General features: G+C 41.5%; 2 protein-coding genes across 3 annotated transcripts; one reads left to right on the top strand and one right to left on the bottom strand.

The window, feature by feature from the left end:
- Positions 1-466: 466 nt before the first annotated feature.
- On the bottom strand, positions 467-5953 carry LOC135496756 (beta-lactamase domain-containing protein 2-like). The gene is made up of 8 exons (XM_064786241.1): positions 5771-5953; positions 5230-5418; positions 4428-4527; positions 3678-3783; positions 2860-2982; positions 1968-2158; positions 1453-1698; positions 467-1150 (listed from the first exon to the last, which is right to left on the bottom strand). The coding sequence occupies exons 1-8, from the start codon at positions 5911-5913 to the stop codon at positions 977-979; spliced, it is 1272 nt and encodes a 423-aa protein (XP_064642311.1). The 5' UTR covers positions 5914-5953; the 3' UTR covers positions 467-976.
- Positions 5954-6191: 238 nt separating this feature from the next.
- On the top strand, positions 6192-9209 carry LOC135497138 (U3 small nucleolar RNA-associated protein NOL7-like). 2 transcript variants are annotated; one of them, XM_064786874.1, is made up of 7 exons: positions 6192-6312; positions 6700-6853; positions 7100-7287; positions 7780-7945; positions 8243-8303; positions 8519-8637; positions 8879-9209. In XM_064786874.1, exons 2-7 carry the CDS (start codon positions 6727-6729, stop codon positions 8944-8946), a joined length of 729 nt encoding a protein of 242 aa, XP_064642944.1. In that variant the 5' UTR covers positions 6192-6312; positions 6700-6726; the 3' UTR covers positions 8947-9209. The 2 variants fall into 2 exon arrangements, with proteins under 2 accessions (XP_064642944.1, XP_064642945.1); XM_064786875.1 differs by having other exon boundaries at positions 6198-6312; positions 6703-6853.
- Positions 9210-13711: the final 4502 nt, after the last annotated feature.

The following is a 13711-nucleotide window of genomic DNA, read 5'->3' as shown; positions in this document are numbered from 1 at the left end:
CCTATGAAAACCTGCATCCTTGTCCATGTGATAGGTCACAACCCCTTCTAGTCCCCTAATAGTCGCAACCGTATTTCCCCGGAACGATTTTTGTTGGTCCAATTGCAATCTTAAACAATTCCAGTGATCTTGTCAGTAGATACTGAAAGGAGACGGGGGGGGGGGGGGGGGGGGGGCATTTGTTCCTTATATAAGCAACATTTAAGATCATTCAGCTTTGCACTCCAGACCCATCTTGCCCCTTTTGCTGTGGCAGTCATTTTTGGCCGGTGCCATCTTATGCCGACAGTGGATACCATCACTGAACAGTTAAGCTTACAGCTTTTCTCTGCACTTCATGGGGCCATGTATATGAAATGGCATGCAAAGTGTTCCAAGGAGTCACAGTGCCATGATGCACACTTCTCATCTATTGAGATTGATTACCAAGGCCGAACAATAAACAAAATCAACAAATACGTTTTAGTGAATGACTATATATAAAGTATAAATTTATTGTAAAATGTACAACAATGCTTGGTTGATACTTGTACATGTAGCACACTAACACTGGAATATTCAAAAGCATTTTATGGCACAGGTAAGTCAAAATAATTATTACCTAAATTTGGAATGTCTAAATTAAGCATTTTCATGACAAGTCGAAAAAAATCAACAGTTAAAAGTTGAAATTTTCATTTACCTTTTTGACCCATTATTCACTGGAGCAATATTCTCCAAAATTTAAAGGAGTATGCCATTTGTAATTACTGGTGGTCCCGGAAAAAAGGAAGGCCGTTTTACATGTCACAGTGCAGTAATTATGCATTTGACTTAGCGTGTATAGTACCTGTATGTCTACACAATGGTTACACAATTGGAAATTATGAATTTCACATTTTTCACAAATGTGCGCTCAGTTTCACAGACAGAGGGCCACCCCACCCACTTGTCTCCCCCCCCCCCAAACCAAAATTGTAATGTTCGTAGCACTAGTCTATTCCACACCAATAGACTTGTACATAGCTTTTACCAATGTCTCATGCCTATGGTCACGACCTGGCTGGTATGGCTTGAGATCGTTTGTGATAAAAGTCCATGCCAAGTTATTGTGAACATCTACATAAGTGTACTGTCCTCCGTGGCCATGGTGTCCAAATACTAGCTGACCCTGAAGTGAAACATGAAAATTTTATATTCGTACATTCTCCAGAGCAGACATGAGCAGACAAGCATTATTCTCTCTGCCAGTATGAGTTTCCATGTTTTGTTAGTCCCTTTACATTTACACTACAATTGCACAGTGTAATCGGTCTGAAAATGGGCATGGCTGCAGATTCATACTCACATTGGGGATGAAGTTACAAATAAAGCATGTCATATTGTTCACGATAGGGTTGGGCACCCGGCTTACCAGAGGATGTACAATTAGAATTACCCATTCTTTTTTATTGCTGGCTTAAGGACACATACCTGAGGGTTCTTCCGAGTTATCATTCCCTGAGCATAGGTCGTCTCGTGAAACAAAACTTCATCAATCCTCGTCACGCTCGTATTCTGGAACTCTTTTATAACTTTTTCTGAGACGAGCGTCCTCCCCTCAAATTTTCCTCCATTGGCGATGATTCCAAAAAGTTTTGCCAGGCCTCTTGCAGTTCCCATCCCAGTGGCTGAGGAGAGTGGGGTGGCTCTGTAATCGGGATTATTCACCTGGATGTCCTGTAGGGAAAGAGGGTGATTGAAATGGAAAATGACCCTTGCAACGCCCCAGCTGACATCATCCTGGGAGAGAACCCCTGCCAGTGAGGTATACATATCAATAACATGAATACAACCGACCCCAAAAAGTACAAGAATAAAAGTGCTTGAGTCATCTAGCAGATTCTACAGCTAGATGGGCAATAGATAGCAGCATCGTATGGTGTCCAGTGAGATTAACTTATGGCATAAATGGGAATTGTTAATAAGAAACAAAATGATTAACCCACCTGCCACCCTTGCACTGAATTCAAAGCTCTTGCAACGCTAGACTCCGGATCTGTTAGGCCTTTGATCATGGCCCGCACCATTGCCCAACTTCCACTAACTATTGCATCATAAAAGCCAACTAAGAGAGACTCATAACTGCGTGCAGCGCGATAGACTTCAGCGTTTGGAAGGCCGATGAAGAAGTCTATACCTATAATAAAACAAAGGCTATGAAATGCCAGGCTCCGTTACGTAACGCTACCAGCATTGTAATGCTACATGTACCCGCAATGGTATATTTTTATACGTGTAGTTACAAATTATCCTTGGAATGAAAATTTAGAATTAAAAAAGAAAATCCAGGCCACAGAGATATTGGAAAAATCCGGGTGCGAAAGCGTTAAATCACTTAAAATAAACAACGACTGATCAGAGGGGCATCGCTATCATTATCCAAATATAGTGGGTTGGATACCGGACGTCAACACATTGCTTGTGACCTTTGACAAGTTCCTTTACTCCACTTGCGTCATCCTCGGAACGAGACCTAAGTGAGGCAAAGATCCAATCCAAGTGGACAGTTTGGATATTTGGTAGAATCCATCGTCGTCGAAGACGCACTAACTTGGCTGGTACCAAATTAGTGGCAAACACCAAGCGTAGAGTGAGATATTGATGATGACATGGTAAAGATCCACCCCAGCAGAGCATCAAAATATGAACATGCAATGTATGTGCAATGTATGTGTAATGTTACATGTATGTGCAATGTATACGTAACGTTACATGTATGTGCAATGTATGTGCAATGTATGTGCAACGTATTACAGCACTTAGCCAACGAGGGCTACATGTAGGGTGACCAAGGTAGAACAAACCAGCAATGTTACAATCAACTGCTAAAAAACTCACCAAATGGAATAGATAGTTCGTCTCTGAAAAATTCAGCCACGCCTCTCTTCTTTGGGTCGGTGTGTCTTATGAGCTGATCGAGGTACATGCCGTGTGTAAAGCCATGGTAACCATGCTTTGTTCCTGCAGGAGGAATATGACATATCTTTCCAAAACAAGTAAAAATGAAAAATTTGCAAAAAATATTCGGCCAGATGTGAAAACAATATTTTCTCTGTGGACCGAGGTAAATGTATAAAGGAATGAAGTTTAAACTCCCGATGACCTCCATTTGCTTAATGTAGGTCGGATCGCGCTGATTTTTGGTTCCTGAGTTCATTTTGGGTTACGCCTAATTTAGCAGCGTCAACGATGTGCCTAGGCCTTGCTGTTACAAAATGCCCAAAAGTGACACGGATGGAAGGAAGGACAGACACCATTCCCTGACTTTGTCAGCTGAGCTAAAAATAAGAAATTGGTAAGTTTTGCAGTGAATTTGGTCCATCAAACAGGCCACAGAGAGAGAACCCTTTTACATTCGAGTGAGTGTGTGATTTTGTTTAGCAGAAATTTAACGTTTAGCAGCCACGATACTACTTCATATCTACCTTTGGGGAAGCTATTCGTGATTTAAAGAGGACGAACTTGCTATCTATATCTAAAGAACCTCCCTGAATTATTTCCTTCTGGATAAGCATATTTATAGATTAAGGGTCTATCACAAGAGCTGTTAGAGTATACATATGATCACAGAATTTTCAAAAATTGACAAATGCAAAGGGTTTTCTTTCTGGTATTACAAATAAGATATACATCCATCATATCTCTTTTTTTCTGACCTGGTTCCCAGCTTGGCTTTTGAGCTGCTAATGATTTTCCAACTTTGTTTGGGTTTTCTCTGAGATCACCAAGGGAGACCGGTTCATCAAGTGCATGAAGGCCTGCCTGAAATATGAAGAGAACTAAACACTGCAGCGAAAAGAATCAGAAAAAAAACCTGGTCGTTTCCATGAAAATGTCACACCGAACTGCTGTGCCAGCACCAGAGAAAACTTGCCCCGATGACGCGCAGATTTCTGATGATTGAAACAAGACATATATATATATATATATAACGAGTCTTGTATAGCGCAGTATCCGATCCATTAGGATCGCTCAAAGCGCTGCATCACTGCTAATGAAGGCTTCAGAAAAGAGGAAATGTTTCAAGGAACGTTTGAAAGGAACAATGTCTAGGCCTACCTTGTAGTCCATGCGTATGCGAAATCAACATGCAATGATCAGGAAAACTGATACATGTACCAATTGCATACAGATAACGCCAAAGCATGCATGCATGCATGTGGCATGCATTATATTACTGTCGATTCACATCGCCTGGTGTTAGAAATAGGAACCAGATATAGTTGAACCAACAGTAAATATTCGTGGATGAACGGCATCTTTAAGGCACCTATTCCATAGAGCTATACCCTATACTATACTATACGCGAACAATAGTTTCATGGTCATGCACCCTTTGTGAAGCCATTGTTCGCGTATAGTGTAGTATACCGTATACCTCTATGGGGAAGGTGCCTAATACTTACCTCATGATTAAGTAACATCCGGACAGTGATCTCTGCTTTTCCCTGCTGGGCAAATTCTGGCCAGTATTGTGATACAGGTGCATCGTAGTCAATTTGACCTCTGGAATCGAAACGAAGATCAAACCAACGGCCTCCAGGTATGAATACTACCAGTGGCTAATGCATTTCAATCGAAAACAGGGGGCTGCTTTTTCAAACTGCGCCCTTTTACAGGTTTCTAGCTGAAACACTAAAACATGAGTGGCTTTTGAAGGACTCCTTGCTCCCAGCTTCGGACTGCATGCAATGGCACCCTTTGCTCACATTCACAACAGTGAAGATGCATATGACCAACCAAACCAAAGCTATACACAGCTGCAAGTTTTCTTGTCTTTAGAATTCATCAAGAGGAGCTTCGATCATAGCCTAGTGGTTAACAACTACTGGCTGCCACATTAATAGGGCAAGGGGATCAAACTCGGGATTGTATTTCTTGGTGAATAAGTGGCTTAGGAACTAACACTCGGCACTCAACAATTCTTCGAATGTGATGTAAAATCGAGGTTCCTGGTATCTGGTGTCTTTGCATGCCAGGGCAGGTTAAAGTCCCCACCAAGTGAGAAACATGAGTAGCTTACATTGACTCTTCCTCTGGCAAAAGTCGGAGTCACTATGCCAATAAACCGAATTGGCGCCTAACCGTAGTGGAACGTAAAAAGGCTCATTCCGCATTTCGAGGAGGAATACTTCCTAGAGAATACCACCTCCAAGTGCAGAACGGATACTGAAGAAGAAGTTGTCAAGGTTCATGACTGATGCTTACCTATCCACCAGCATACCAATACAAACAGCCCCAACGGCTTTTGTTGTCGACATCACCATGGTGATCGTATTCTCTTGCCACTTGCTGCGACTCTCAACATCGGCATAACCGCCCCAAATATCGGCAACAGGTTTGCCATGATGATAGATCGCAAATGCTCCACCGATCATGCCATTGTCGATAAGGGTCCTAGAATAGAATAAAATATGAAATTATAAGAATAAATCAGAAACTACCGGTACTTATATTTCAGGGTGAACCCAGCTGCCTGATGAAAGGGTGATAAAGAAATGGCTGTAGGTATTTCCACAGTCTATTTTGTTCACGCCGTCATATTTGAACCCAGGATCTGACCAGGTTGGTATTAAGGTAGGCCTAAAGGCCAAGGGAACACAAGCAGTCTCTTAGTTGTCCATGCACCAGTCGTTTAGCTGTCTGAATGCAGGTATATCGTGATCACTCGTTGATGAGTCGTTAAGACTACGCTACACTACTACCCTACACCACTACAAACGTTATGGCGCTTTGTTTGGTTGCTCACTTGAATTCACGGCCTATTCTGAAAAACTTGCTGTCGGATCCACCTTTCATGTGTAGGGGGAGTTTAGGTTGAAATATGTTTTGCATGTATGCAATAAATACGCATGTCAACAGCACAATTGCAGCATTTTTCACAAAACCCATGATTCTGTGTTTTATGTTTTCATTGGCCTACTAAAACGTTTTTTTTGAGTGATCCTGTAGAGAAAAGTTGTACAATAAAAATAGATTGATATAATGCTTCATTATTTGTGAATTATCTTCAACACACTTTTACATAAAATGCAAATTTATACTCTTGTTTGAAATATTAGAAATATTCTTTTAGATTCCGAAGCAAAATTTGAAAGATATGTAAATTATACGTGGAATTTAATTATTTTGTTCATATACATATCAATAAATAATGACCAAATCAAGATGGCTGCGCCCTGAGAAAACGTGCCTTTTCCAAAAAAAATTCAAAACCGCGCTAGAAAGTTTAATAAAGCTCTTTTTATGATTTTGTTCCGTTGATTTGAAAGTCTTTTCAGTATAGATTAGGTAGCTATAAAAGTTAATGTGTTTTATTTCTTATTACGTCCTGTGGAATAAATTTTAAAATGTGCTCTATGCTGTGTGTACATTTGTAATGTATTTTCTTGAAATGTACACAACACGTGCATTTATGGTTTAGTTGTGCAGTTCAGGACTGTTTGCAATAGTTGACATTGTATCAGTGGTTGGAGGTGGCTGCGTGCAGCCAAAACAAACGTAGGCACATTAAACAAAAGACTAATGTAATGCGACCACACGGTCACAGACGAGACGTCACATTGCATGGACTGTTGCAGTGCACAGCGCTGGTTGTCTCCCTTTGTTGTGGCCCTCATTGATATAACAAGATGCCTGACTTCAGTTTTGTAAATTCATCTCTTCATTGTTTTCCAGCAGAGGACGTAACAACAGCATTTCATCATGCCGAGGATACTTTTCGACGAAGACAGTGACTTAGAATCCGACTTTGAAACGGAGCTTGGAACTCTCAAGGAAAAGCCGAAAAAGACTGAAAGAGGAAGTGATGATGAATTAGAAGAAAGCGATGGTAAGGAGTACTTGCATTCTCCAAGCAGATTGAAGGATGTGGACAATTTTGACAAAGACGAACCAGAGCCTAAACAAAACAAATGCGCTCTCTAAGAACACATGCCAGAAGGCCTAAACGACCTTCTGACAATGCCATAATCCAGTGTAACCCTTTGTTCCACATGACTGGTTGGCGCCAAAACACAGACTTCTACGAAAAAGTCGATTATATTGAGGCTAGAATTCCTCTTATCTTGATTTTCAGATGCCGCATCTGATGGTGGGGATCTTATCCAGGATTCGGATGATGATGCTCCAGAGGCTGTCTCCTTCACGAGCGGCCGTCAGTCCGCACTCACCGCCATGAAGTCTGCCATGGAACAGATTCAAAAAGACAAAATCTCTACAAAGGACAAACGGCGGAAGCAAGATGAACAGTACAAAAAACAGAAGGTGTGTGACAATACAGTAGAACCTCTCTATTAGGGACACCCACAGGACTTACATGTGCTGTCCTTGATAGAGAGGTGTCCTGATTTATGCATAGGTCAAGTAGGTGGGAGAGACCAATTTGGAACCCAACGCATTGTCCCTATTAGAAGAGAAGTGTCCTGCTAGGTGACTGCTGAGGAAGGTTTCTCAGTAATTTACATTGTGAAATTTATTTTGGGGACTATTCAAAATGGTGTAAAGCAGTTGCCATTGCTTGCGGAGAGGTCTCAATTATTTTCTCATTGCACAAGGTTGTTTCAGTGTCTGTTCTATATATTGGAAACTGTTTAATTGGCATTTGAGATCACTTGGGCTAGCAGTAATGCAGCATTCGATTTTCCACTTGTCCGCTTTTCAAACAGGCAAAGAGAAAATTTCTCGCTCAAACAATGCAAGTCACCATTCCAAGTTAACTTAAATGCCAATACCAGTTTGTTTCCTTACCTTTGATAGGAAGAGAAGCTGGCCTTGTTGGCCAAGAGGAAACTACCAGAAGATCTCCTGGCGTCAGTGTCTGCTTCGAGGCAGAAGATCGACTTGGAGGGGAAGAAGAAGAAGATGAAGAAGGAAAGAAAACAAGTAGAAGTTGTGGAAGAACCAGAGTTTCAGTCAGATCTAGGTGAGACAAACAAAACCAGTGTTCTCCAACCCCTGTTAGTTGCCCTACTGTTGCCGAGCCATAGTTTCATTCATACCACCAAGTGTAGATTAGATACTTGAGACCGCTGAGTCAAATTTCAAATGGGACCTTTGCCACTAAGTCAAAATATTCTACCACCAAGTCAAAATATTCTACCACCAAGTCAAAATATTCTACCACCTGGTCAAAATCTAGTTATGATTTTATAGTTTAAGGTCTGTACATGTGGTCAAAAAGCTTGTATTAAGTGTTCAATATTTGAAAATGATTTTTCAGACTCGGAACAGGAAGGATTTCGAAGTGCTGAAGATGACAACTTTATTCCTCTTGGGAGAAGGTTAGTAAACTATCAGAAAAATCCTAAAAACCGGTTTCAGATCTACCCAGAAGAGGATAAGATTATACTGGGTGAACTTTAAAAAACAAAATCAGCCCAAAATATGCAGTTAATGGAAAAAATAAAGCACATACCGGTATAATATTATAGGAATTACAAGTTTTCTTTTAACACCCACATGCCGACCCCACCTGATTCCTTTTCTCTATTTACAGTGTGTCTGGCTTCCAAGTCGTCTCTGTCAAGGAGGTCTCTAAGGCAAAAAGTTTATCTCAGGACGCAAAGAACTTTCGACAGAATAAATTATTTGGTTCAAGGGTGCCGCGAGAGTCGGGTAAGCTGTCATCAGTACTATAAAAACAGATCTCTTCCTCTGTACCAAACCCTTTTCCCTGGGGGGGTCACGCGCATAACACGTCAATTACTTGGCCCAGTGACGTGCGAATGATGTGTATAGCCCTCCTAAAATGTTAATTAACCAGCACTTGGTCGCACCCTCTCAAAGATGCCAGATGCACTGGACACTACTTTTGAGTATTCTGGAGTAAATGTATGTACAACACTTTGTCTTTCAGTCCAAGCCAAAATGGCTAAAGAAACAAAGAGAAAAGTTCAAGCCATGAGAACTCGACCACGTAGATGAGGACATCTTTGTAAAGTGTACAGCAGCCATTTTAATTTACCTGTATTTTGTAAATAAATTCCTTTACTGTAAAATTGCTCTTTTGATTACGTTGTATTTGATTACGTTGTATTTTGTATTTATTAGATGTAAGTCTGCATACTCCTGTCCCATTTCAGTTTGTATGAATGAGCTGTGATTTCTTGCTGTGTTCTCCTACCCAAAGCACAACATGCAGTCATATAATGGGGTCATTCATAATATATGTACGCATCAAGGGAGAGGGGGGGGGGGATGCCAGAGCGTACAAGATGCGTGCAGGTGGGGAGAGGGGGTCTATCCCAATGTGTATGTATGCAACCAAAGCACTGTTTTCGCGTTGAGTGCTTTTGCAGTACGTGTCGTCGATCGTTTTTTTGTGGCATATAGTCATACTGCGAACTGCAGTACTTGGTACATGATTAGAGTCCAGTTTGTAGCAAGTCAATATGCTATGTCAAGTGCTTATGTTGGGACTATCAAATATTTCCCTGCCAGGGCTATTTTTAATTAATATCCCCCAGTTTGCTGCAATTTCACTACTTTTACCAGATTTTCAATAATTTTTAGAAAAAAAACAAGACATATATCCTTGAAGCCTGTTTTATTTTCTTTGTCTCATTATCAGTTGTAATGCTTTTTTCCATGGTAGTCATTGAAACAATCACCATTGCAGAGGGGTACTTTGCAGGTTTTGCTACATGCGGTTTTTCCCGCCATTTTCACTTGATGACGTCACGAAATGCATGCGTAGAATGCATTTCGTGCTTCCATGGAAGCCCGACAGCGAAATTTTTTTCTGCAGGATACTTCTGCCACAGTGTACATCTGACAGCCAATGACAATTGGCGCGATCTTTGACGTCACACTGTTTATTTATGCATGATAATGCAAATACAATGGACGATACCGAGTCGCATGCCGAGTGCCACTTCAACTGTGAATGTGACAATAGTTCATTGTCTGACCCCAATTATGCACAACTCAAGGTTTGTGTCGTCGTGTTTAGGAATGAATTGCACAGATTCATTGTAAAATTGATGATATTATGCGTACAAAAGAGGCATCAGCTGATCTGATCGCTACATTGCAGTGCATGCATTGATTTGTGAAATTTTAAGGGGCAGTGACACTGACAGTGTTGCCAATGTTGATAATTATTAAAGGGACAGTGTATCCGATGTCTCGCGATTTGTGAAATTTTAAGGGGCAGTGACACTGACAGTGTTGCCAATGTTGATAATTATTAAAGGGACAGTGTATCCGATGTCTGCTGTTGATTTTGGTAGTTTGAACATTGTTGAAGGGCCATTGTATAAAACACATTTTGACAAGCAAACAAAATAAATTGAATGGTGGCGTCACCTATGCATATACATGCAGCAGAACTAGTTACACGGTTGACAGATAAACATTCAACCTCGGCTATTTTGCCGAGCACAGTGCGCCTTTAACAGACAAGTCCAATAAATACAGTCCACTCGACAATGAAAATACATGTTAAGATACTGCAAATAAATATATTTTAGCTAATATACTCCTCTAACCATTTGCTAACTTGTTCTTTCCAAGATTATCAGAACACGTGGCATTGTTGACATTATTGCGCCATGTGGAAAGATGATGTCAACAAAGACACGTGCTTGCCTTGAATTCTGATTGGCTGTCAGATGTACACTATGCCAGAAGTATCCTGCAGAAAAAAATTTCGCAGCCCGACACAGACCATTTCCTGATACATTACCGAGATGACATCTGGTGTTATGATGGAGAACTAACCGTTTCGTTCTGGCACGAGTTTGGCAGGAAACGGATGGGAAGTTGCGGTTGTTCTAGAACGAGTTTGGCAGGAAACAGATGGGAAGTTGCGGTCGTTAGAACGGTGGTGGCGGACCTGCCTTAAATTCTGGCGTAAAAATATACTATTTCGCTTGCAAGGTGGTTTACATGGTGGTTTTATAACGCACAACTCCTATACCTTGTAAAAGGATAGCTCAGTGATGATATGCATACAGGGGGAGGGAGATACGACCCGAGTGTACAAGGTGCGGGTGCCCAAAATTGGGTGATAAGGTGCGTGCATACTTCATTGCCATTCGTTTAACACGGACAAAAATTTCAAGATGTTTTGGTTCATTTTATTATGTAAATAATCACAAAGGTTGACTAAATTTAATTATAAAAATCTCCTAAAAACATACCAACACTCATGGCAACATTTGTGGCATTATCGAAGGCAAATTGTCCTAACTGCTAGTGCCGGGATAAGGTGGTGGAGGGTCTTCTGATGTCGATGGAATGTCCTCCAAGCCTTGACGATGGGCGGATAATCGTTCCTCTAGTATGACTCCACGTGCTGGAAGATCCTCCAGACCTGGCACGGGAGATGATGAAAATTCTTCTAGTCTGGGTCTCGGGGTTGATGCGTCTTCAAGTCTGACCCCTGATAGGAGTCGGTCTACTCTCAGCCCGGGGGCAAAGGCTGTTTTGGGGATATCCTCATAGGCTGGGGGTAGCACTGGATATTGTTGGTATGGACTTCCAGATGTCTTACGGATCGGGCACAAGGTTTCGCTGGAGGTCTCCTGTATCTCGCGTGATCTGACCGACCATGGAGTGTCCTCTTCAACTGCTATTCTATCAAGTGGGAAGGGTGAGTGAGTGACTGAAAAGATCGTAAGATTTCTTTAAAGGCCTACGCCGTTTATTTAAGATTTGAAATTGAAATTGAATTTGAAAGTTTACAATTTTTGTGCAGACAGATATTCAAATATCATAAATATCAAGTTTCAGCAAATTCGCATAATCACTACAAACGGTGTACACCTTGAAGGATTGAGGCATCTCCACAATGAGGACACATCTCCGAGTCGATTCCAAGGTGTCTCTGAGAGTTTCTATTCATACCTACCACTTGTCCTGCTATTTTCATGTCCTCTGCAGAGTCTGAGAGCCAGCCAACATGTGAAGAGGACGACGGCCATCAAGATAATGCCCCCAACTGAAGACAACATCGTGGAATAACTTTTGTCTCCACTCCTGGAAGATAAAACTTTTTAGGTCTGGGCCCAGTTGTCAGAAAGCATAAGATGTCAAGGTAAACTGATACAGTTATAGCCCTTGTAGTGCTAAAAAGAGCTGGTAGTACAAATCAATGCATAAGTTCTAGCCAAAATAGTGGTGCCCATGGTCAACCTTTAAATAAGATCATGAGGACAAGGATGCTTATATACCAGGAGGTGACATCTTTTACACACTCACTTGCATGACAGCGTATAAAGGCTTTGATAGCAGTCCCGGCAGCAGTATTGATACGTAGGGTGGCCACAGCAATAACCCTCGCACTCCCGTCCTTGAAAGGGGTCACCAAGGTAGTGGCTGCGACACCTCTCGTAAGCCAACACTGAAATATAACAATGTAAACTAACTGGGGACCATTCTGTACACTCTGGACGCAGTGGACCGACCTTGTCCTGTCGCCTGGTACGATTAGGATAACAAAAAGGACTGCCCAAGGAGTCTACCTTTCTGGTGCCTTGTATGAAATTGGTGAATCTGCCTTTGAAGCCATGTTTGGAAGTCTGTCCATACTAAAGTGGACCGGCCTCTTCCCTCGCCCGAAAAATAAACCCCATGAGACAGTACGAATAGGATGACGAGTGAAAATTGACACAATCATACTGGACTCGGTTGGTTAGATCAGTTTCGTCAATCTTGGAATGACTGAACAATCTTCGAACACTGTGAAGCACAGGACGCTGAAGCAGAGGTCAGTAAGGGTTTAACAAAGAAGAAACACAGGTACAACGACCAGGGAACACTGGTAGAAACGTCATGCTAAATAAAGTATAGAAAGAGTAACCAAAATAAGATATTGCTAGTTAAAACCCTTTCTAAAAATGCAGTGCCTTTCAAAGAATTCATAAGTACGATGTATAGAAGCAAGTATAGAATCACCCGAGGTCCCGTATATAATTAAAAACTTCTGTGGATGTTTTACTCGCCTTCTACTTAACCCTTTTTTACCATGTTTAATTCCGTTCCTGATTTCTAATTCAGTGGACTGTGGCTGAAGACAGTATCACAACCAGACTAAACCCGATGATTTTGAAAATATCTGCAGTCTACGGAGCAATCTTTGAATACTGGTACTGCTGACACTACCGTTACTTAAATCACAATCGGACTTGGGTTGGTATGTTACTGACTGTTGACCATGATTGTGTCAGTCAATCACAACCTGATAAGGCGACTTACCAGGTAGAGTTGGCCATATCAGACACAAAAAAACACAGGTTACCATCGGTGGAAAATGCAAAATGTCCATGGCTGCCGCGTGCTGATGAGGTTGTATTAGTGATCCTCAGAAATTTTTCTTCAACTCAAAATCAACTCTTGCCCAAATTCTGTGTTCACGTCTGCCAGTCTTTAGCGCTCAATAAATCACAGGAGACAACACATCTTCTTCAGCCGCTGTCGAAATCTATGTCCGTATTTCAATAATCGTAGTTTCATTGATAAAGACCCAGCTGACGACCTTGCCTTTTGCCACGCGGCTTTCGGCTTCGCCATTTTTCGTCTGTCATGAGGGGCGTGGCACAACACTACGACGTCGTGGAGAAGACAGTCGTTCGTGACGTCTCGTGCGTCCTTCATTCTCTTGTTTGTTCTGACAGCCGCGTTATGAATTATACGGATGAAAGAAATTACAGCGAAATAAAGTACTTTTTACTTCAACATTTTGTTG

This window comes from Lineus longissimus, chromosome 12 (genome assembly GCF_910592395.1).
Source record: "Lineus longissimus chromosome 12, tnLinLong1.2, whole genome shotgun sequence".
NCBI classification, from domain to species: Eukaryota; Metazoa; Nemertea; class Pilidiophora; order Heteronemertea; family Lineidae; genus Lineus; species Lineus longissimus.
Note: the sequence above shows the minus strand (reverse complement) of the source record. Positions and strands in the feature narration are given on the sequence as shown.